Source organism: Apis cerana, linkage group LG8, assembly GCF_029169275.1.
Source record: "Apis cerana isolate GH-2021 linkage group LG8, AcerK_1.0, whole genome shotgun sequence".
NCBI classification, from domain to species: Eukaryota; Metazoa; Arthropoda; class Insecta; order Hymenoptera; family Apidae; genus Apis; species Apis cerana.
The window spans coordinates 10,606,591-10,633,386 of record NC_083859.1 but is presented as its reverse complement, the minus strand read 5'-3'; the positions used below and the strand labels follow the sequence as shown (position 1 = coordinate 10,633,386).

The window sequence follows — 26,796 nt, the reverse complement described above, 5'->3', positions numbered from 1 at the left end:
ACCGAGTTTTTGTTCGATAATTTATATATATCTGAAATTTGCAACGTGTTGTAATTATTGCCCGGCCCATTGAAAATCAATGTAAAGCCAGTGAAAACAACGAGGCTCGATCAATTACACGCTATTCATAACGATGGTTTCGTTGTTTAAAAATATTTTCTGAACCATCGTGCAAACATTAATTTAACAACAAAGATTAATCAAAGAGAAACGAAGAAGAAAGTATCGAAATGGAATTCTTAAAATTTTCATATTTTTGAATATATATTTGAAAATTGGTAATCTAAATTAACCGGAAACGAATTTTTAACGAAATTTTACACCGAAATAACAACGTTCCCTTAATGGATTAAGCGCGGTAATAACGTTAATGTACGACGTGGAAAACACGTCGAATGAAAAAAAAATGATGCACGAACATTCAGAAAAATAAACTTTTATTTTCGTCATTTTTGTAAAAAAATACACCGTGTTTCGCGATGAACGCTTTTTCCCCCGCATAAGACGGAAAAATTGAATATTGGAGACGAGCGCGAAATATTTATTAATCCAGGGAATCCGTGGCGATCCCCGTGGGAACAGAGAGTTCCTCGTCGAAGATCGAGTCGTGGACAACATTATGGCATTCCATTCCTGTGATAACGAACGTTAACTGAAGTTCGAAATTGTAGAAATTGTAAAAAGCTGCATACGAAACTGACGATGAGACGGGAGAAGAAGAAGAAGAAGAAAGAAAGAAAGAAAAATTGGAAAGAAATAGATGAAGATTAATGAACCGTTTCGAGAATACATCGATTCAAAAGTTTATCTAAAAAAGAATATCGATGTTTTTGGGAAAATTTTGTCAATGATTTCTTTGTATTTCTTTTCTTTTTTTAAATAGCAGCATATTAACTAATATTTCATTTCTGTTCGTCCATTGTGTTAAAAAATAAAGAAGAAAATAATCTAAAATTCAACAATAATAATCTAATCCGATCTAATTTAATCAACACTTCGATGAGAAAATACAAAAGAGTCAGCATCTATCAAAAAGAAACCAAAAGAAACCCGTTCGCTTTCCTGCTTTTATTTTAAAAGGAAATATAAAAACTCGGAAAAAAGAGGGAATTTTGAATCTTTTTAATCCTGAATACCGAACGGTTTCTTATTCAAGAGATACGAGCAACACGGGCGACTAATTAACGAAGCCGTGTAATTCCTGGCGGGGCTTTCAATTACAACCTTGCCCGGTACATCGTCCCCCCGTCGTCGACCCCGGATCATCGTGATAGCTTTATGTTCGATTGGGTCTAACTGCTTTGTGCATTCTCCAAAGTAGAGCCTCCCCCTTCTCTCGGCTTGTAATCGGCGCACTTTGCGCATACTAATTCCATTCGGGGCGAAATTTCATCGATCGTCATCCGTATCGATGAGTTCCACTCGAAGATGAATTTCAATCGAAGGGATTGAAAATTTTTCTCGTCCTTTGTTCCAGAGTTTCATCTTCGTTCGTGATCCTCATGATGAAACAATTTGATGGTTAGTCGATGATGAGAGAAATTCCAAAATTCTATCAATTGTTTAGTTATGATTTTCGAGTTGGACGAGGATGTGAATTGATTAAGAGAGATTATTAGAAATTGATTTGAAGTTGTTTCTTTGATGTATTGTAGATTGGGACAAGGGTGGCAAAATTGAGTAAAAATTGGAAAATCCAAGAGGATTTCTGATAACAATGAAGAAAATAAATATATATATATATATATATATATATATATATATATATATATATATAAATATATATATATTAATGAATAATGATTTGGGAAAATAATATATTTAAAGATTCGAGCATTCTAAATATTTGAGGAGAAAAAATTGATTGTTTCTTTGATGCATGGATGAAGAAAAAATTGGAAAAAGAATTTCTGGTAACTCTGAACACAATGAAGAAGAAAATAAATATATATATATATATGTATATTAATTCGAGAAATAGAATTATTTTATACATTTAATGTAATGGTTTGAGAAGATAATATATTTAAAGATGTAATCGTTGCATAAAAATTCCAAATATTTGAGGAGAAAAAATTGATTAGCGATGTTTCTTGGAAAAAGAATTTCTGATAATCCTGAACACAATGACGAAGAAAATAAATATATATATATGTATATTAATTCGAGAAATGGAATTATTTTATACATAATATTTTCCATAGTGATTGGAGAAGCTAGTGTAATACTCGAAGAGAACAATTGGAAAAGAATTTTGAATTGTAATCGCAGAAGAAAACATAAAAATTCCATAAAAATCCCGTCCACACCTTTGAAATTCGCATTCCAAACGCGACTTATTCGAACCGCAAATTCTTATCCTTATCGTCCACGGAATTCCCCTGGAAATTCCGTCAAACAGCGATTCGAATCCACTTTCCGTTGCGCGCAATCAAGTTTCAAGCAGAAATTTTATCGCTTCATGGTTTTCGGAATTCGATTAAATCTCACGTACGAGAAAATTCCGCAAATCCTTGCGAAAAGAACAAAAAAACAGTCGAAAATTTCAAGCTTCCCCCTTCTTGAAATTATCCAACTTGACTATACATTTCTCTGGAACAATCGACAGAAAAATAATTCCTCAACAGGACAACGGTTTATTATAAATTTTCCAAACACGAGATTCATTTTAATTATATCATATTCCCTTGAATTAATCTCTTAGCTCGAAAAATTGAGTAGAACGAAATAGACGAAATTATATACAGAATAGGACAGGAAAATGTTTGTAATTCGAGGAAAGGGCGCCAATTTTGGCAAAGGTTGACGTTAATTAAAAGGAAACCAAAGCGGATGCTGGTGAACGGGAGACTGATCTCGAAAAGGGCGAATTAGTCGATGGCCTATTTGCCCGTCGTGAGCCGTGTCACGGTCGATCAAACGTTTCTAGCTGACTTGTACTTTCGCTTGGGGACGGTCAACGCCGATCTTTCGCTCCTTAATCCCACTCCCTTCTCACCCCTCAATCTCCATTCTCCAACCATTCGCTTCTTAAGAGATATCTTTGATCGAGCGAAGAATGCATTCGTCGTTTCGAGTATCGAGTAATTTTCGAGTCGAAAAATTTATTAATTTATCAGCAATTACTCTAGAAAAAGACTCACTCTCTAATCGAATAGGAAAGACTTAACACTCGCCTGAAGGATTTAGACTCGACCTGTCTAATGATTTATGCTTGTCCCCCGTAAAGTAACCCCAAAGTGAACGAAATTGGGGGTGAATTTTCGTAAAAACGAAGCTTTTTGCAAAAAAAGGAAGAAAGAAACGTAAAGCAAGGGGGGGAAATTGCGAGCCTCCCCCAACCCGAATAAAATGAAACGCGATGGAAACGTGGCCCACAGCACTGGTACCATCCGGTATAAGAAAGAAAGAATCGGCATGAATTGCCGCGCATTCAGCCGAATATTCCACTTTCAACCCTTTGTAAGGAGCTGAAATTACATCCTCCCCTTCTCTCTAAAAAAAAGCAATCGAGAGAGGGATGAAACTATTCCCGAAACTACTCCTCTACACACATCCGAATCAAACATTTAGTAATTTTTAACATAATTTAATAAAACAAACACTACTACTTAATCATTCCTTCGTTCCAAAATTAATTAATTAATCATTACACATAGCAGTAATCCCCACCACCCCCTTCCACCCCTCCAATTACCCTATTTCCACGTGACAAAAGGCGCCTCTTACAAAGGGTTCGACAAAGGCGAGTACATACGCATGTGTATAGACAAACATTTGTTGAAAACGGCGTTTAACGTGCGCAGTCGTCTCCTGACCGGATGCCAGGCGTGGCGAGAGGCATCCGTGGTGCAGGGATCAGCCATGCCTCTCCCGTAGCCGTGGAAGTTGGCACGGCGAGCCGGATATTGGCGGGGATCCAGGCGAGGGATCAGTGATGCCCGGTCGAGGAAACGGTGTCCAGGAAGCGGAGAAGACGAAGAGGTGGCGTTGTCGTGGCGTGGTGAACGCGGCGCGGACATGAGCAGCCTTCAGGTACCGGAGCTCAGGCTTCCGGCGGGCGACGGAGGCGGGGGGAACAACAGGGGCACGGCGCCCCTGTTGCTCGTCCCGCAGAGCAACGTGCCCAGAAGGAGGCACTCGTGGATATGCGGGTGAGTCTGCTTCGTCTCTCTAGCTGCCAATTTCGTGCAGATCGATGGGTTTATCGGGGAATGGATCGTGGAGGACGTTGGTAAGAAAATTTAAATAATCGGGAGCGTGGTTTGCAAATATTGTGTAAATATGAAATTATTGAATATCCATTTGGTGAGATTGAATTTCAATAATATGAATATCGTGGTATTAATCCTAAAAAATTTTGAGGGAAAGAGGTATTTACATTAAGAAATATTATAATGAATTTTTAATCCTGTAACTAATCGATGAGCAAATCTTGAAGTAATAGCAAATACTGCTTCTATAGGTAAAATTGTGTAGTAGAATTGTGGCAAGAAAAGTGTCGTTTTCCTATTCTGATTTTCTTGGTTCGTTCCTTTGCGTATCCGAGGGTTTAGATATCGTCGTAAATGATATTGATTATTATTGATTATTTGAGTTCCATTCTTCCATTTCTAAATTTCTTTCCGAGTATCAGTTTCAGAATTAACGGTTAAATTAATTAACCTGACCTAACCTAAAACCAAAGTTCCCTGTTTTCACGCTTCGTTACGAGATCTTACGCAAAAGAACAATCTCTCCTCAATTTGACTCCAAACGATACATTGAAAGTTTTAAAAATTCGTATATTTAAAAAAAATAAAGGAAAGATTAAAATATCTGATCCATTAAGAAATTGTTAAATCTAGAGAAAGTATATAAACAACGTGTTAATTTTAAGATAAAAATAAAATGGATACAATGAGAAAATTCTTTTAAATATATCACTCGCGTGATATAATTTAAAATTAGAATTATCGTTGATCGTAGATTTGTCGGCTAGCTTTTATTTTTTATCCTATTTTTGGAGCCTTCCTCCTCGAGAAAAAGTCCAACAAAATGTTGACGAACATAGCCATCGAGTTTTCTCTGATAACTTTATATACTTTCTGCAATTTATAAAATAGTTGGAATTATATTGTTCAATATTTGATTTTAATAAAATATATATGTATATATTTATTGTATATTTTCAATACTATAAAATCAACTCAATATATATTGGCTTGCTGTGCTTCTCGAAAAAGTTAATTTTTCAGAAATTTACACGAAATTTATCGCGACAAATAACGCGTTGGAGAGGCCTCGTTTTACACGAAAATATATGCATACAAAGGCGAAGGAATAGCGAGAAATCAACGTTGCGAAAGAATAGCAATGCTTCTGCAATCGTCAGAATCGTCGATACGAACACCTCGACCGTGCATTGCCCCATTATTATGGAGATCTGTCAAGGTCTGAGATCGAGAGAAATGCTTTTCCCCTCGCCTGTCGAGGGAAATTGAATTTCAATTTCGTGGAATTTTAAAGCGAAAAGTGTATTATATACATATACACGTTCGTATTTATCAAAGTCGAAGCTTGCATCGAAATTCGAGTCGTTGAGACGAAGGTTCGGAACATTTAGTCGCAATAACGATAAAAGTGACGTGATTGGATGGTAACATTTAGGATATGGTTTCAGGATAATTGGAATTGAAACTATGCAAGATAGAGAAATTCAATTTTATGAATTTTTCTTTTTTCTCCTTTTTGTCCATGCAAAGTTTTCTTTTTCCAGGCACATTGGAATCGATTGGGAATTTTTAGGTGAGGAATCGAAGCTTTATTTATCTTGTTTGCTCGTCTAGGCAACGATCAATTCGATCCATTCACCAGAATCGCTCAATCAGTTTGATTGCGGTTACAGTAAATCGTTGAATTTCCTTTTCTGAAAGGCCGCTCGCCGTTTGAAGCAAGATTAATTAACCCTTTTTTTTAATCAAACCGTTGAATCTCCCGGTGAAAACTCGCGAATAAACGTCTCGATTCGAAGCCAAAAAGAAAAAGTAAAAAAGAAGAAACAATTTTCAAAGAATTTTAAATTTCTCCCCACGATAATTCATCGATCAAATTGTAGAATTTATCGTAGAGATAAAGAAATATCTATCGTTTCGAAATCTATCGAATTCTAAAAATTTTATTTAATTAAGAGATGAGAGAACTTTTATCGAACTTTTATTCGATTTATCCTTCCATCGTTAAAAATTAGTCTCAATCTCTTGGAAAGTAAGTAACGAAAAAACAATTAGAAGATCGTCCAGTTAACTGTTTCCTCTCCAAGAGTCTTCGCCATCTTTCCCCTCTGGAACATCCAGAGACGAAACTTGATAAAGCTTTTTCTCACCTCCCTGTTTCCTCCCCCTTTTCCTTCCCATTTCCTCGACAGGCAGGAAATCCTCGATAAGACTATTCGAGATTCTCAGACACGGAGATCATGGCCTTTCTGCCAGGAAAAGACGTTACTCAGCGGTGTAAGGAGCAACACGACTGACATGAAATGCAGAAAATTTATAATGCTAGTAATAGTGGTAGTATTATCATCCACTACGATACTTGTATAATTTTCTTCAATTTTATTGAAGTTGTAAAGTCACTGATGGAAAATAGTTATATCCTTAAATTCCTTTTTTTGGTTAACAACCGTAATAAAAGTTTCGAATTTCCATTTTATCGCTAGGCCCCAGTCGAGGAGGATATAAAATCACGATAAAAACTCGACCAACCGTTCTTTTTCGAAGAAGAATAAAAGATTAATCGTTATGGGCCATCCTTGTTATTGGAGGCTTTAATTTCAAAATTAAAGCATGCGGCTCGTTTGAACGACAAACGCGTATCGGATGGCTCGTTACAACACCAGCGCTGCTATTGTATAAATCATAATTGAAGAAACATCTAGCCTAACACGATTCCGGGACCGCCCATGCGCGCCAACTGCGCTTCTGCCACTTGCTTTTCCCAATTGAAAACGATCCTGTTTGCCAAAGTTAGTGGACTCCAGAGAGGCGCGCAGCCACGTGTACCGTATATTAATTGTTAGACGTAGTTGTGTACATCTCAAAAGCGTTATGATACTGTTTGTGCCGTGGCGTAATTCTGGTCACGCTTGGTGGATCTGTTTTGTCCTCTTTGGACCCTTTAGGGGTATAAAGGAGACAAAGGAGAAGTGTATAATTTGGGTAGTGATATTGGGGGTTATTATAAATTCTTTATGAACAAAATTTATATAAATACCGTAATTTTGCTACTCATCATTTTCATTTCAAAAGTTTTATCGAGCTTCTGCGCTGTAAAATTATAATGGATTGTGTATCTTTCATTTTATAATCTCGAACGAGGGGGAATATTTTAAATTATGTTATTTATAATTTTATAGAAAAGAAGAAATCGTGTACATTATACATGATGTTTAATTTATTACTTTTTTTTTCTCTATTTTGAACAAGTTGTATTATTTAGAATTTTATAGAAAAGTTGCAGGAAACAGTACAATTTTGGTATTTTTAATTTTTTGAATGTTGTTAAGAATGTTATTTAAAAGTTTTATCAAAATTTTGTGTAATACATTGTAAAGTTATTACAATAAATTATCTTTCATTTTATAATCTCGAACGAGGGGGAATATTTTAAATTATGTTATTTATAATTTCATAGAAAAGAAGAAACATTTTTTCGTTATTATACATTGTACATTATACATGATGTTTAATTTACTATTTTGTTATTTAGAATTTTACAGAAAAGTTGCAGGAAACAGTACAATTTTGGTATTTTTAATTTTTTTTAAAAGTTTTATCAAAATTTCTTTGTGTTGCGAATTTTATTTTACAATATTGAATATTTTAAATAATATTATTTACAATTTTATATAATATATTTTTAGGTTTTGGAAAGAATATCCACAAAAGTGTTGCGAGATTAGAAATACTTTTTGTAACAAATTGTGGAGCACAAATTTTATAATTACACTTTTGCTTTTATTGACGACAAATAAATCTCGTTATAAAGATAGAAGATTGTGCATCGAAACCAGGCATAATGAGTGGACGAGTAGGAATATTTAGAAAATTGTTAAAAAAAAAATCGACGTTTTTAAAGAAAGAGATGAAGATAATTCGATGGATAAATCAATTTAACATACGACTGCCTCTTACTACTCAACGAATCTGGGTCATAAAGAAATAAAATGGCCGAGGAATATAAATTCATAAACCAATTAGATTCTGTCACGATAATGAATGTAAAGGAAAATGAATAAAATGGACGTTAAATTAGCTACGATGAAAAAATAATAAAATTATTTATACGTATTTACCGCATCTCGTTCCTCGTTTAAACGAAAAATAAACGCGAAATACATAATTTCTTTATTTAAAATAAAAAAAAATCTTATAAATATATCGTGTCGAGATTAAGATATAACGAATAATAAAAAATTAAAATATTTGTTCAACTCCGCCACCTCGTTGAACTTGATTGAAAATTATTAAACGAATCAGCCTGGATCTTGCACAATTATAGTATTCATCAAGTATATACACGATATATAAAATTAATCTATTTATTTGAATTATTGGAATTGGCTTACTCCCGTTGTAAAACACGTTCCACGGATACGCCATTCGCCCCACTTTCGAACACAAATTAATTAACTATGTTAAACTGCACAGGCCTTTCGAAGGCTCGAAGTTTGCTCGATGCACGCCACTGAACTTCCCCTCAAGTTTATGAGTCTCTTCGAGTCTCCATTAACTTTTTACCTTTTCATATCTTTAAAAAAAAAAAAAGAAGAAGAAGAAAAAAATATAAGCATTAATAGATTTCCAACCTTAGCCTCTTGTTTCTTATAACAAGATGGGATATCGTCATGTTGGAAATTATACATTTTCCTCCACTCCTGCGTTTCTTTTTTCTGTTGTAATTATTGGATAATTTAACTTGCTTTTTCCTTTTTCGAGATCGTTGAACAACTCATTTTTTCGAGATATTATTAAGAGAGATTTTCCAAGTTGTTCCTCCAAGATTTTTTATTATTTTTATTATATCTTCCATCGAATAATTATTATTCACAATTTCAATCTATGAGATTCGTAAGATTTCATAAATATTATCGATTCTCGTTTAATGTATTGAATAATAATAATATTTCAATTAAAAATATGTCTCAAATATGACGCGTGTTCGCAACGTTGCAATATCGTTCCGCAAATTAAATTTATAATAATTTAATTTACAATTGAATATCGTTATAAATATCGAATGATATTATCGACCAGCTGTCACTTGGAAATTTACACCGTAATAATTATGTGATAAGAGGGAAAATAGAAACGAATCTGATTTGAAAAAAGAAAAGAAAATATAAAATACGAAGAAATGAATTAAAACATTTTTTTTTTTTTTATCTATCTCTTTTTCAAATAATATAACTCTTTTTCAACTGCTATTCTGGATCAAATGTTCTCAAAATGTTTTCAAAACGAGATCAATTAATAATTATGTAATGAGAGAGAAAATAGAAACTGATTTGAAAAAAGAAAAGAAAAACGAATTAGAACGCTTGTTTACTTTATTATATTAAAAAAAATCCTTCTAATCTCTTTTTCAAATAATATAAAGTTTTCAACTGCTATTTTGGATCAAATGTTCTCCAAAACGTTTTCAAAACGAGATCAATTAATAATTATGTAATGAGAGGGAAAAGAAAAACGAATTAAAACGCTGTTTACTTTTTTATATCTAAAACAAAAATCCTTCTAATCTCTTTTTCAAATAATATAACGTTTTCAACTGCTATTCTGGATCAAATGTTCTCCAAAACGTTTCCAAAAACGAGATCGATCAATTACTTACACTCGAAACGCGATAAAATCATTATTAGCCTGAACTCGTTGTCTCGAGATTATTTTTCTCAAATAATAGGCGCTTGTTAATATGTTCAACCCTCTTCGTTAATCCTCGCGTTGAAATAAATCGAGGCAATTAATTTCGACTCGTTCGATTCATCGGCCAATAATGGATTTGTCCGCAAATCTGTTCACATCCGAAATCGGGACGCCGGGTTTAATGGACGTTGCTCGACGCTTGTCGAAACAAAAGTGGTTATTAACTGGAGGATTTCGGCCCGTTTGATCGTTAGAGTGGATTTTTGTCGATTATCTTTCATTCTCATTGTCATTCTTTCCAGAGACTTGTCTCGGTTAATTAATTAACGATTTATTGTTGCAAAGTCACGTGGTTGCATTCGCAACCGAATCGAAATTAATTATTTTTCGATAAAAATTGATTCAATTCGTGTTCGAAAGAAATTGGAAATTTCTCAATTGTCAAATCAAAATTGGGGAAGAAATTTGTAAATTTTTGTGATTCGATCTCTCTTTCGTTGTATTGAAATAAGGGCCGATCGAACGAGGGTGATGAGGACGTTATTGGAGTTCTTTTTCTGGAAAAGTTTCCACGATAATGGATATCGATTTTCTTCCGTTTCTTCCTCTTCTCTTGGAACGCGTGAGCCCTGCTTATGTTAACACGATGTCCTATATATAAAACGCATTGTTTACTGATAATTACACGAGTAAGAGTAGATAAAAATAATAACTACGGAAAGTGTAATCCACCTATGCTATGAAATATAATCGTCTTTGCTCGTTCGTTCAATTTTCCATTACAATAATCTCTCTTATGGGTCAAGAGAGATACGAGAAAAGGATTATTATGGCAAAGAGAGAGAGAGAGAGAGAAAGAGAGATTAAATCTCTAAGATAAAGATAGATAAATCTTTCGAAGCAACAATGGGAGAAAAGTTACTCGAACTGTTGTACGATATCTGAACAAAAGAGCGAGATTAAAAAAAAGAGAAAAAGAGACTGGAATAATAAAGAATCGTATTCGAACCGAATAATTTTTTCGACGTGAAAAGACACGTTCATCCATTCGCGAATATCGAAATGGAAGAAAATCATTTTTCAACCTCGAAATTCTATCCGAGAGCAGAAATCCAGGAATAATCCGTTCCAAAGCTAATAATCGAAACGTTTGACAAAATTTTTCGAATGAAAAGAAAAACAACAATAACAAAACGAAAGATAATTATTATAATTTTAAATACTTAATTTTATATAATAATTTTAATATTTTACATACTTGGAATAATCCGTTCCAAAATTTTAATAATAATCGAAACGTTTGACAAAATTTTTCGAATGAAAAGAAAAACAACAATAACAAAACAAAAGATAATTACTATAATTTTAAATACTTAATTTTAATACTATACTTAATTTTAAATACTTACTTAATTTTAAATACTTTTATAAATAATTTTAAATACTTACTTAATTTTAAATACTTAATATAATAATTTTAAATATTTTAAATACTTGGAATAATCCGTTCCAAAATTTTAATAATAATCGAAACGTTTGACAAAATTTTTCGAATGAAAAGAAAAATAACAACAAAACGAAAGATAATTACCATAATTTTAAATATTTTAAATACTTGGAATAATCCGTTCCAAAGTAATTGTTTGACAAAATTTTTCGAATGAAAAGAAAAACAACAACAACAAAACGAAAGATAATTACCATAATTTTAAATATTTTAAACACTTGGAATAATCCGTTCCAAAGTAATCGTTTGACAAAATTTTTCGAATGAAAAAAATAAAGGCAACGATAAAACGAAAGATAATTGCCATAATTTTAAATACTTAATTCCTTAGTCGCGTTATACGTGACTAAGATGTATAAAATGGTAGATAACAAAGCTAAATAACAAAGGATAAACAATTATCTCGATTCGTTTCGAGACACCCGATACATAATACCGATAAATAATACACGCGCGTTGCCGCTTAGTGTCGAATAACAATACACCGCAACCGATGAAATCGATAAGCTCGATCGGCGTTGCTAAACTAAATGCATAAAATGCACCGGCCACAAAGAAGCTATCATCATTGAAGCACGCGTGCTGCTTCGCGAAGAGAGAGAGAGAGAGAGAAACAGAACTCTCGAAGGGTTCCTTTGTGCCACGTCGAGAAAGAAACGAGAGACCCTTCCTTGGCCACGTAGATGGGTGAAACGAAATTGAATTTCTAACTCGTGTATACGAGGTGCATCGATCATGGTCGATCAGCGTCCATCGTCTTCGATCGAAATTTCATTTCTTCCTCTCGTTGAATATTCTCCGCCGAATATTTGTTTTCGAGGATAATATTCGAGGAGCGATGTCTCTTTTATGCTGCAAGTATTTTGTAAGGTAGTTTCTTCCTTTATTCTTACTTTAAATCGGGAGACCGAACGAATCGTTGATTTCACTTCGACTAAGTTTAACGAAATTGGCGAACGTATATTTGATGAACACGATAAAGATGAAAATAAAGGGGGTATAAGGTTAAGTATACCTTTATTAATAAATATCAAACGGTTATTTGTTTAGCTAGTAAATTATATTCACTAAAGGAAGAATAATCCAAGTGATCTTAATCCACGAAAGAGAAATTATTATTAAATATCCTCCAATTGAGCTTAAAAAAAGTTATTACTCTTATAATTATCAATCCTATTATATGAACAATGAAATATTGTTAATTTCAAAATTGAATATATCTTTTTAATTCCCTTTTTAACAATCAACTATGAAATATATATATATATAAAGGAATTTTAATTTTAAACAAAATAATTTCAGTGATTCGTTGCGAAATTTGTCTTTGTTAAAATTCTACGTATTTTAAAACTTTTAGCTTCGTGTACTTGGTAATATCATGCAACGACTGCTCTTTCTCATGTAATTCATGAACCGTAAGGATACGGTTTTCATGCATCCTCCTTTTAAAATTCTATATTCTTTCTTCGAAGAAATTTTCTTTCTTCCATAAGACGAATTTTTTTAAATCCGAATTGGCAATTGATTTCGTTCCTCTTTTCATCATAAGACGAATGCTTTTGACAGACAGAATTAATTACGAGCCTCTCCTCCTACCTTTCTACTTCTCGCTCCGCAAATTTTGAGGTTATGTCGTTACATAACCCCATTTTCTATTTTAATTCACACACTTTGTGCAAGAATTTTTGTACTCTCAATTTTAAAATCATCATTCGAGGAAAAAACTTCAAAATTATATCAAAAGTTGCATCTTCCCTATTTACAACACGTTCATCAACAACTTCTAATAGAAAGATTCCACTCTTCCTGGGATTAATTTAATTTTTCTTTCCTTCTCACAAAATATCGACTCGAGTTTAAGATTAACGGAGCTTTTTGATCGACGCACACCTCGACTTAGGATTCCTCCATTTAATCGTCGGAGATCGAGAGTGGAATGGAAGTCGAGAGAGTTTTAGACGGTCCTCGAGAAATAGGGAAATAGGAGGATACACTTGTCCCCAATCCCTTCCTCTCACGGACGTAGGATCCGTTTCAGCCTGTTTATATCTCTGTATACCTGTTGGCCGTTGCCTGCTCCTCGAGGAGAGAAGACTCTCTCGATTCTCGCCGTTTATTATCTCGTCGCGAATCCTTCTTCTCGCGGTTAATTTCTTCCGGGAGATCTCGTTTTTCATACGAAAAGTGTTTATTAGCGTGTCAATCGAGTCGAGTCTCCATTTACCTTCTCCAGTTGTGTTCTTAAGGAATCGGTGTGAAACTCCTCTGATTTATTTTTGAGGAAATATTGGCTTTATTATAACAATTAAAATCTAATTTTTTTCTAACTCTGTCCTAATATTCTTGGTTTTGGTGATTCTTGGTTTTCAAGTAAATCTATATACACTAAGTTTCTAGCGTTCTTTGATGATGATAGTGAAGATTCATTTGTCAATCGTTGTTTATCGATCAAATTATTTATCGAACTAGGAAAATTTCGCATATGATTAATCTCAAGTGACTTAATGAAGAGCAGCGATTCAAAATCAACTAAAAATCCTTTATCCTTTATTTCTAAATAAAAATTTAATTTGTAATTTCGCGGAAGGGAATGAAAATTGGTGGGAGAAAAATCCGGAGGCGAAAAAGATCAATGGGATGAGCCTCGAAGCCTCGTAATCCAGCTTTTTATATCCTCGAAATAAGACGCCTTCTTTGCAAGTGGAGACGGTGAAGCTGAGGAAACTGGTGAATCCTGAATCGAGCTCCCTTCGAAGGACGACACCGATGAAATCCAGGGAATATCGATTTCGGCCGGCTTTCTTAGCCTCCTCTATGGCTTCGCCTATTTATCCTGCACATCCTCCCTCGAGACGGAAGTCAAAGGCCGTGGCTCGTTCAAGGCCACGCTCCAATTCGGATCACCTGCTTCTTCCTCGTCTCGTTTTTTTTTTTTTCTTTTTATCTCTACTCGAAAAGAGAAACAATACGCGCGTTGGAAAAAGTTGAAGTGAAAATTGCTCGAGGTGAAGAGCGAAACTGGGATTCGCATCTTTGGATAAAAATTTGAACCACGTGATTGCATATCCACGATATGCGCTTTGATATCTTCGTCGAGATCCTTTTTCTCTCTTTTTTCATTCCTCTGCTTTTTTGGCATTTTGCTTTTAATTTGACGTGGAAAAATTGTGCGAGGAATGGGTTGCAGGATGCAGGAGGAAATTGATCAATTTTTCAATCGAGCATTTTTCGAACCGGTTCGCGATAAATAATTTTGAAAAATATTTCGAGAATATATTCTTCTTTTATTAATCGTAACGTGGAGAAATATTTTTCCTCCAGTTGTATTATTTCATCCGGTTAAATAATCCAGTTTCGTTTTAATTATAATGTTAAATACGAAAGATTTGAACGAATGAAAGTTTTTATGAATAGAATAATGAGATATGACAATTTTCACACGAATCCCTCTTTTCTGTTCCAGGTGAGTTCTCCGTCTTTCATTACACGTGTACATAGCGGTATCTCAACGTGAGTAAAAATTGTCACGATTCGAGCTTTTATAACATCTCAGCAACTTTCGAATAGCTTGCAAATATATATATATAAAAAAAAAAGAGAGAAAGAAAGAAAACGAATTTACAAAAAACATTTTTTTTCTCACTCGGAGGAAATTGGATCATTTGTCACGGTAAATTTCACGTAACCAAACGAAATTCAATTTTTTTCTCAACATAAAAAAAAAGAGAGAAAAATTCAATTCAACGTTTCTATTTGAGGAATTTTTTTAAAAAAAGAAACTTTTTTAAAATATTTAAATATAGTTGCCATAATAATACTCTTCGATGTTTATTATTCATCATTTGTAATTTAAAAAAGAAAAATATAAATTTCCTTGAAATCTCGGTTCTTTAATGACACAAAATACCTGGTATATACCTGGTAGCTGATTATAACAAATATCACGGTAAAGAAATGTAAAAAAAGAAAAAAATGGGGGAAAAAATTAATGGTTAAAAGAAGACTTTTTAAAAACTTAATCTACATATTTAAACGTTTCCATGAAAAGCGTAGAAGTTGGGAGGAAAAAATTAATGAATAATCATCCTACGGTACAGTCTAGCAAAATATCCTCTGCATATTTAATTCGCGATGTTTGAATAATTTTATAATATATGATATAGTAATAGCTCGCCTATTATTACGTATTATTACATATCTGAAACATAGATTCGATGCAAAGATTGAAGAAGAAAAAAAAAATGAATAATCCATAAATCTTCCACGTATAAACGTTCAAGGATTGCATATAAATTCACACATATAAATAAATAAATAAATATATATATATATATATATATATATATGTATATTCGTACGAGCCGTAACTGAATGGACACCCGGTACGTAACCGGGCGTTTCTAGGGGTCAAGAACACCGGAGCGGCATCGTTTTATTAACTCGTGGTATTTATAGTTGCTCGTTCCTCATAGCCCGTGTTTTGCGCATTGCAACGAGATAAAGAAGCATCCACAGAAGCTTCGTCATTTCAACATCGCTTCGCGAACGAAGTTGGAGAGATATATTTTCATTACCCGGTATATTTCGTACTAATTCTATCTCGTTTCGTTACTTGAAAGGGAAGGAGAGAGGGAGGAAGGAAGGAAGGAAGGAAGGAAGGAAGGAAGGAAACTTTAAAATTGAATTCTGTATTTTCAAGCCTCGGTTGAAATTTTTTTGATTTTAAAAGAATTATTTTAGGAGGAAATGGAGGATGCACAGAATATACGAATTTTTGATCCGTTAAACGATGTGAATTATTCTTGCCTACATCTTTATTTTTTTCACATCTTTATATAAATGTATATAGTATGTAGCATATAAATCGAGAAAAGTCTAGAAAAATTAACGATTGCCATCGATACGCAAATAAATTTACTATTATAATTAATCGAATCCCTAGAAAAATCCCTAGTAAACAACCAAGTAACGGAGAAGAATAAGAAAAGTAATGAAAATATATCTCTCCAACTTTGTTCGTGAAGCGATGTCGAAATGGCGAGAAAAATAAATATGCAAACTATCCGAATAGCCAAGTCAAAATTATTTTAGAAGGAAATGGAAGATGCACGGAATATAAATATATATAATATATAATATATAAATCGAGAAAAGTCTAGAAATTTTCAACGATACGTAAATAAATTTACTATTATAATTAACCGAATCCCTAGAAAAATCCCTAGTAAACAACTAAGTAACGAAGAATAAACTAAGCAAACTATCCGAATAAACGTAGCCAAATCAAAATTATTTTAGAAGGAAATGAAGGATGCACGGAATATAAATATATATAATATATAATATATAAATCGAGAAAAGTCTAGAAATTTTCGGTAACGATACGCAAATAAATTTACTATTATAATTAACCGAATCCCTAGAAAAATCCCTAGTAAACAACTAAGTAACGAAAAAGAATAAACTACAAACTATCCGAATAAACGTAACTAAATCAAAATTATTTTAAAAGGAAATGAAGGATGCACGGAATATAAATATATATAATATATAAATCGAGAAAAGTCTAGAAAAATTAACGATTGTCATCGATACACAAATAAATTTACTATTATAATTAACCGAATTCCTAGAAAAATCCCTAGTAAACAACTAAGTAACGAAGAATAAACTAAGCAAACTATCCGAATAAACGTAGCCAAATCAAAATTATTTTAGAAGGAAATGAAGGATGCACGGAATATAAATATATATAATATATAATATATAAATCGAGAAAAGTCTAGAAATTTTCGGTAACGATACGTAAATAAATTTACTATTATAATTAATCGAATCCCTAGAAAAATCCCTAGTAAACAACTAACGAAAAAGAATAAACTACAAACTATCCGAATAAACGTAACTAAATCAAAATTATTTTAAAAGGAAATGAAGGATGCACGGAATATAAATATATATAATATATAAATCGAGAAAAGTCTAGAAAAATTAACGATTGTCATCGATACGCAAATAAATTTACTATTATAATTAACCGAATCCCTAGAAAAATCCCTAGTAAACAACTAAGTAACGAAGAATAAACTAAGCAAACTATCCGAATAAACGTAGCCAAATCAAAATTATTTTAGAAGGAAATGAAGGATGCACGGAATATAAATATATATAATATATAAATCGAGAAAAGTCTAGAAATTTTCGATAACGATACGCAAATAAATTTACTATTATAATTAACCAAATCCCTAGAAAAATCCCCAATAAACAACTAAGTAACGGAGAAGAATAAACTACTATCTATACTATCCGAATAAACGTAACCAACACGAAATCATCGAAATTATCGCTGGTCGAATCGATCGAGAGGATTTCTTTCGAAGGAATTTTGGGAATTGGGACGGTGTCGCGGTCGGAAAACCGCGAAAATCCCCGTTGGATCCCTGTGCCACCACCACCATCGCGTTCGTGGCATGGCGATCTCCGACTCGAAGAATGGATTCGGCGGGGGAATCGTGTCGGGGTTGCACGTATCGGAGAGGACACGTACTCGAAATGTAGCCGGCTCGTGGATGAAAACAGAATGCAAAGCTGAAGGGCGGGGGGAGAGGCCTGTGGTGGTCCTGAGGGATCGATACGAACCGTTCCCTGCACAGGGTTGCACGTTCACCAATAGGCGCCAGCCCGGTTGCAAAGCTCGCGGAATACTGGAATGTGCTTGGTCGGCAGATTGGAGTTTTTTCTTCGTACCTAACTAGTCTCCATTTATTAGAAATTAGCGCGCCATTCATAGGGGATAAATTGTATTCGGACAGACGAGAATAGTTGTAGAGTGGAACGTGGAATATTATAATTTCCACTTCCGTTGTTTTTCCCATCGTCGAATTATCGTTTATTTCGACCGTGGCTTTCAATGCGCGAATAACTCGAGGCGCGAGATATTTAATAATTTTATTCCGCGCGGCGCGAAGCCGTGGAAATAAATAATTTCGCCCGAGTTAATTTCGCCGGCCAATTTAGCCCCGCTCGTATCACGCTGGACCGCAAATTTCTCCGTTTAGGCGTGCAATTTGTCAAGAATTGAAGAGATTACACAGATTGAGTTGGATCCCCCCTCGAACGAATATATTCAAAATTGATAATTCGAATCGAACTCTTGTTGCATCGTTCATCGCATTTTCACTCGTATAAGCAAATAAATTTTCAATATCGAATTTTTAATTCTGAGATGAGGAATCGAATCGTAGGAATAGAAATATTAACAAATCCGTCGTTTATCGTCACGGAATCGGGCGAAGAATTTTGTAAGAATTTTTTCACTTTCGTTCAAAGTTGGGCAAAATCGATGGAGCGGCGATCGCTCGAAAAATGGAACGCGCAGCAACAATCGCTCGTTTCCCCCTAGGGAGTGGAAAAGGTCGCCAAGCTTGCATTCATTATCGCCGATTTGCATCCGCGAATAGCAAACTGCGCGGAAGAAATCGCTGTTAATCCTTGCGTCATCCCGACGCTTCGTCCATGTTTGCACGCTCGTTCGATTACACCGAGAAATTTTTCCTTCTTAGAAATGTAACGAAGAGCGAGTTAGAGATTTTTGAACGTATAATATGGGATGCATTTTTGTTTCTGTACCCTAGAAAGAAGCACAATTTTAATTTGTTTGTGCATTCTCTCTCATCTATCTGCAATCAATCTGGAAACTCACCGAGTCGTTAATTCACGATCGCATCTATTTACATTAACATAACGTCACCTTGGTATTCGTTGTGACGTCGTATAAAACTGGAATAAAAGTATCCTTTATTACTTATCGATTCTGCAAAAGCAAATCGATAAAGATCAAGCTAGCAGCAACGAGAATTTGCTTTTTCAATCGACTCGAAGACATTCGTTTTCTCTTGAATCCGATAACGGAAAAAGAGGAGGAAGAAACGAAAATAGCGTCGACAGGAATGTTCATCGCCTGTACCCGATCTTTTTCTCCAGACCATGTAAATTCTTCTATCATCCGTCATCGCCTCTCGGTTATTTTTAACGCTTTCCTTAAGCAAACTCGCAACCTGTCCTTTGTCTTGCTACTCCATTGTCCCCGTGATCATTGTGCCATGCGCCTACAGTCATTATGTCAGATGGCCGGCCAGCTACAACCTCCTGTGACACGCTTTCCACTCTATCGTTTTCATTATTCCCTTCCTTCGTTCATATATATAGATATCGACGATATCATTACTGCGCCATTGTTGCGCCCAGCCACTTTCCATGTTCTCTCTCTCCTTCTTTCAATTAAAACTGGGTATCTAGAAAAAAAATATCGGGACGCTGCTTTTGAATTATCGTGTAAAATGTATTTTATATTTCTTCTTCGCGCGTTATAACAAACGTTTCGCTGTGAAAATCCTGAACAAAGTTAGCAAGAATTATTAGGACAAGTTTAAAAATGAGCGTGAATAAATAAATAACAGCAATCTAACAGTATGCTGACGTTTTAAAACATCTTTGAGAAATAGAGGATTAAAATTCCTTTCTCTGACAAACTTCTTCGTTATAAATATATTGTTCAAGTCGAGAACTTTGAATATTTATACGAATGGGGTGAATTGATGTCACTGCTCACCTATTACCATAGGTATTCGTTTATATCATGAGTGAACGAATGGTGGTACTTGATTATTCATAGCTAACAGTATCTTCTTCTATTTCTATATCAATTGCAAGACTTGGTTTTTCCTTCGATCTTTGCTTCTAGAGGAAAAATGTACACAGAAAGGGGTTTGAGGGACCAATGGTTGCGCTTGCTCCATGTGCAAATGTGACTCCTGAGGTGGCCATTGCTTACCTTCGTTTAAATTAGACATCTGGACGATTAGGAAAACCAGCCCATGAATTATTGCCAAGCCATTGACGGTATTCGAACTGTTAGGATTACCAGATCGTTTCACAACCCCTGTCCTTAACATATTAGGGTATTTCATAAGTTTCTCTCGCTAGCAATGACTTTAACTGGTTGCTTTTACGATGAACACTTATCTATTAACCGGTTATGGCGTCTCACTCATCCCAGAGCTCTTTTAAAGTATCATTGATGCCACAGTCTGTTTCAAAACTTTTCTTCAATAGCCAAAGGAAGCGTTTGCGGCATGTTATTGCTTTGAAAAAAGTGATAATGACACTGCACACGAGATTTACATTAAGAGATTTAGAGGTGGCAATTTTCAGTTAACGTTTCCAGGGAAACGTATATAATCACCTGGCCAATTTTGACGGGATATGTGAATCGAATGTAAAGTTTGGCTTCCATAGCTATTGAGACTTTCTGAACCGCGACTCCACGTGCCATTTCCTTTCCCAGCGACGTGAAAGAGATTTCTTAAAGAGACTCGTCACTGGAGATGAGATTCGTACGAAAATGTGCTATATAAAAACTGTATAAAAAATCAATAATAAACCAAATTCATAAAATAAATAAAATACTAATAAATTTATTGATATAAAAACTAATATTAATGAAATTATTAACATTAAATTTATTAATAAACAATTTAAATTATTTATATCTAATAATACAAAAATTAAACCAAAAACTCATAAAGTTAATATAATTAACCCATAAGAATAATTATTAAATCTTAAGTTACAAAAAATATTAATTCATTCAATCCAATTTAAATTAAACAAATTAAAAAATAAAATAATTATAATTAAATTTCCAATAATTACATTAAAATTAGAAACTTTTTTTATAAATAAAGCTAATAAATATATGAATATAAAAACAATCATAATATAAATAAATAAAATATATTTAATAAATTAAATCTATTGTATTTAATTTTTGATGTCCTAATTCATAATTTATTCTAACCAATAATGATAGTCCTAAAACTAACTCACATACAGAAAATACAAGAAAAATTAAAAATAATCAAGTATTAATTTCATTATCAATAATGGAAAATAAAACTGTAATAACTAAAAATTCAAGTAAAATTAAGAATCTTAAAAAATTAACATCGAAAACGCGCTTGATTTAAGGCCAAATAGACCTTCACTGGACTTCGCCCGAACAAACTTCTTTTATCCATTTGATGGGAAAGGTGTAGTCCACTACGAGCTCCTTTCTCAAGGCGAAACCGTCATCGATTCTGCAAAATATTGCAAATATCAGCTCGATAAATTGAAAGACGCCGTAGCAGGAAAACGGCCAAAATTGGCGAACCTCGCGTTGCATCTGTACTCCCCAGATCTTGCTCCATCCGATTGTTACTCGTTATTAAAAAAATTCTCTCCGTGACAAAGCGTGATTCCAATCCGTAAGCGAAGTAAAAAGGCACCTCGAGCGAATTTATTTAATATTTTGCGAATAAACCCCAATAATTTTGGAATAATGAGGCTTGCTGAGAGATGGAACGATTCTAAGATATCATGTATTCATTCCGTATATATATATCCAAAATTACAACAAAGGAAGTGAAATTCCTCGAGAAGAAATCACTTATCAAAGAAATAATCTTTTGGCAAACTTGAGTCCGGTTCACAAATTTCGAGGAATAATAGAAATTATTTAATCTATTATTATAATATATATAATCTATAATAATTATTTAATCGAGCTGGGCTAATTTTGCATCGTCGAGAATGGAGGGGAAGGGGAGATAAGGCGTAAGGCCTAGGCCTAGGCCGTTAACGAGCGCGGCGTGCTTTCAGCTTCCACCCAGTGGCCACCCACGGCGAGACGAATCGAGAACTTGACCTATAAAAGCTCCACGATGAACTTGTGTGCATGCACGCAAACGTTTTCAACGTTTCGTGCCACTTCGATCCTTTTTCCAGATTCTTTTCCAGATTTTATGGAAGTAACTACAATATGGATATATTTAGGATATCAGGATCTGTTTCAGGGATGTTTCAGGGATGGTATGTCGATGATCTTTGCTTTAAATATATAATGTAATATGTCGTCGAGATCAACGAAGATTTTTTTTTTCCAAGTTAAAAAGAGCGATTAAGAGAAACAGGTTTGTTCGAAACAGGTTAGGTTGGTTCGAATCAATTGGAATTAATATCGATCGACAATTTTCAAACGAGGTTAGAAATCGATTTTATGGTATTATAAATGTATTTGTTGAGCGTGCTCGTTAATAATAATTTTTTTTCTCTTTTAATCAATAACGATCGTCGAATAAACTCTTCACGGATGTTGAGAAAAATTACGTTATTGAAAAAGAAGTCGATCGATATTTGCCTCTCTGTAAACATTCACCGAGCGTTTAATTTTGATTCCTCTTTTCCACTTCTTTCTCGTTATTTTTACGTGAAATGTCATTAATTACTCTGATGGCATCTGTTGTGTTTTTTTTCTTTTTTTTCTGAAAAATAGAAATAACGAAGAGAGACCGCATCTAACACGTGGATAAGGGAAAACGGACGTCTGTGGTCAGACACGAGTTGTACAGAATGGTACAACGTAATCCATATATATCCATTTCGGATCGATTGCCGCGTAAATTATCTCGCGAAAGTATATTCTTTGCAAAACATTCCAGGAATATTCATCGGCACGAAATCCATTACTTTTAAATCCCGCTGGATATTTAGAATCGGATTAAAATTTTCCCTGAATCAGTTCAACTTATTGAAAACTCGATCCACTTACTTTCGATTCCCGATTCGTGCGTTTCCTCCTCTTTAAATTTCTAAAATTATTTCTAGATTAATTGGAAGGGATTATACGATTCAACGCTTTCCATCCCAATTCCCTTTTAAACGGCGTTGAACGAGATCTGAAAATTCCAAGTAAATCTCGCCCAAAATTCATTTTTCGTTTCCTCGATTATGAGAAAAATGTATCAACCTTCGACCCGGCCAATCGTTTATCGAGAGATTATTTTAACACGGGCAGAGTTTCAGAGGAATTTCAAGAATTAATAACAACTTTTCCAAGACGAAAATTAATCCTGAAAAGGTGGCCTGGCCTATTTCATGGAAATGAGGGACAGCGTTGTGACGGCAAATTAATTTCAGAGTTTTGAAACTTGCTTTTTGCGTGGCCACCCTTTGGAAACCGCTCCGCCGCAGGGCTCGCTTCAAAGGCCAAACTTTTCAGCCCCTTCACGCGTCCTTGAAAATACCAGACACTATAAATTTTAATTCGGTAAACAAAGTGCGTTCCATTTGCATCGTGATGCGAGCAATTGCTATTTTTTTTTTCACGAGTAGATATAGAATAGATTTCAAATCTATTCGCGGAAATGATGAGTGCAAGTCTCTTTTTGTGGAAAAATATTATCTAATGTATATGCAGAGGTGGACTTTTGTGATATCATGAATTTAGTCAAAGAAATTATATTTTACATTTCGTTCCCTCGTACGAAAATGGATAAAGTTATAATTTCGTGGTATTTTAAATTATTTGGTATCTTAACACAATAATTGTAAATTAGATAGTTTATTAATTTTTCTGGAAACAATTTCCAGATATTACGCGATCTTTCCTCGAAAGGGAGCAAGAAAAGAAAGCTTTTCAATTATTCCAATATTCGTTGTTAAATTATTATTCCATTTAAAAAGAAAATCCAAAATAAAAAAGAAAAAGGGATTACGAGCAATTTTGATTCTCCAAATTATTAGCTTAATTCTAGCTCGATCTTCCTTTAGAAAGAAAAAAAATATACACGAAAAATCACTTTCAATTATTCCAATATTCATTATTAAATTATTCGATTCCATTTACGTGCGAGATTAAACAACGCTTGTTGCAACGCTCCACCTAACTGTTTTCCATTGCAAATGAAAGAAAAAGAGATGCTATTCCGTAATTCTCCAAATATTACTTTAATCCTAACTTGATCTTACTTTAGAAAGAAAAAAAAAAGACACGAATACGGAAAATCTTTTTCAATTATTCCAATATTGTATACTGTTAAATTATTATTCTACTTATGTACGTTTCTTCATAATCTTAGTCTGATCTTTCTCTGGAAAGAAAAAAAAATAACACGAATCCAAAAAATCACTTTCAATTATTCCAATATTCATTGTTAAATTATTATTCTACTTACGTTTTCCATTTAATTCAAAATAAAAAGAAAAAGAGAGATCTTCCTTTAGAAAGAAAGAAAAAATAACACGAATTCGAAAAATCATTTTCAATTATTCATTATTAAATTATTATTCCATTTACGTTTCCTGTTTAATCCAAAATAAAAAGGAAAAAAGAGATGCTAAATCCTACTCTGAGTTTTCTCCACGAAAAGAAAAAAAATAACACGAATCCAAAAAATCACTTTCAATTATTCCAATATTTATTAATAAATTATTATTCCATTTACATACGTTTTCCATTTAATAAAAAAGACATCTTCCTTTAGAAAAAAAATAACACGAATTCGAAAAATCATTTTCAATTATTCATTATTAAATTATTATTCCATTTACGTTTCCCATTTAATCCAAAATAAGAATAAAAAAAGAGATGTTTAATCCTACTCTGATCTTTCTCTACGAAAAGAAAGAAAATAACACGAATCCAAAAAATCACTTTCAATTATTCCAATATTTATTAATAAATTATTATTCCATTTACATACGTTTTCCATTTAATAAAAAAGACATCTTCCTTTAGAAAAAAAATAACACGAATTCGAAAAATCATTTTCAATTATTCATTATTAAATTATTATTCCATTTACGTTTCCCATTTAATCCAAAATAAGAATAAAAAAAGAGATGTTTAATCCTACTCTGATCTTTCTCTACGAAAAGAAAGAAAATAACACGAATCCAAAAAAATCATTATTCCAATATTCGTTATCAAATTATTACTTAATCCCAGTTGGATGCTCCACCCAACGTTCCCAGTCTCCATTGCAAATAAAAAAAATAGAAAAAGGAGAATGAAACGAACCGCGATGATAAAACCGTGGATCGATCGAGAATCAAAATGCAATTTGAGCCGACTTGAAAATTTGATTGTGTAGCGGCTCACGGTGGCGCTTTGACGGCCGGTGATATCGACCGCCCCCGAAACGTGTCCCAACCCCTCCCCCCGTCGCCCTCCCCCAGCCGAATAACTACACCCCCTTGGTCGGGCATAGCCGATATTGCCACCCTCGCCACCTTAAATCCGCCCTTTTTCCCTCTTCCTCTTCTGGAATAGAAAATTCGAGGGGGGATGCAGCCGATAATTTCCTCCCCCGAGATCAAATCGAAGGAGAATTGGTGACGTTCCTCCAACGAATTTTTGAAGCAACTTCCGGGCCAGTTGGGGAAAAAGTTTGGCGAAGATTGGCAAAAATGTATAGGTGGAATAATTTCGTTCGAGGGGAGAGGGTAATGGAAAATTTCAATTTTTCAGGATCATCTATTTTTGTGAAAATATATCGGGGAATTCGACTCTGATTTCCTCAAAGATCATTTCCTTTTAAATTCTAAAAGTAGACTTTTTTCCTAGAATTTATTTTATTTATTAGTTCTAACTGGATAATCGAATTGTAATTATTTTAAGATACTGCGCTCTAAGATCTAACTAAAAGCTAGAAATTTAAAATTGCTTTACTTACGTTAACCGAACGACGTATGCAACTTTCGAGTAATAGTAAATTTTCAACCGAACCGAAACTTGCCAACAACTCTGCTACCCCTAACTCAAAATTAACCTAGAAAATTAACCACCATCACCCATCCCAAATGAAATTGGATCCACCTGAGATGTAAAATTATATACGTTTCATCGACTGGCCAACGATATTCGCTTCTTTGACCCTTTAAATTTATTTTGTCCTCCCAGCAAAGGACAAAGACAAATTTTTCAATTTCCATCGAAACAACTATACCATAGATAACAACTATATACTATAATAACTATATAGATAACAACCATGCTATAATGTACTAGAATTTCGACGTCATCCAATAAGAGTTCCTTCCGTGTATATTTCGTATATAATCGTTCTGGTGAGGTCGTTGAAATGGGTGTTACGTTGGCCGTTACGTCGGCCATTCGAATGCATTTTCTCCTCTCTGGTGGCAGAGAAAATTTCCACCGGCTGAAGGTTCAACGATTCGTCACGTCGAACCATTATGCAAATCATATCCACCGGCGAACACCTCCCCCCACAGCTGCTACTTAAGATACGATCTCGATTCTTGTTAAATATCCCTCCACACTGGATTCTGCTCCGTTATTCGTATCCTTATTTCTCATTTCTCTGTGGAAAACTCGTTTCGAGGCTGAAAATTGCATTATATGGATAAAATTCAAGCGGATATTTTTTACAGGCATTTTAAACTTTCGTCATCCCACGAATATCTTATTATCTAACTCTGCCCTAGAATAGGCTTTAACTTTCCAAATCCTCTCGAAACTATTTTCCATTTAATTATTCAATA

At 34.0% G+C, this 26,796-nt stretch overlaps 1 protein-coding gene across 11 annotated transcripts in view; it reads left to right on the top strand.

Annotated features, from left to right (window-relative positions):
* The window catches only part of LOC108001532 (cAMP-specific 3',5'-cyclic phosphodiesterase), a 319,149-nt gene that overhangs the window by 124,180 nt on the left and 168,173 nt on the right, over positions 1-26,796 (top strand). For 4 of the 11 annotated variants that reach the window (XM_062078817.1, XM_062078825.1, XM_062078818.1 and 1 more), the window contains exon 2: positions 3,807-4,154. The exons of 6 other annotated variants lie outside the window; for them this stretch is intronic. In XM_062078817.1, the coding sequence (XP_061934801.1) occupies positions 4,021-4,154 (134 nt within the window). In that variant the 5' untranslated portion in view covers positions 3,807-4,020. Of the gene's footprint in view, positions 1-3,806; positions 4,155-26,796 lie in introns of those variants that run through there. One more of the 11 variants, XM_062078829.1, reaches the window with a different exon arrangement.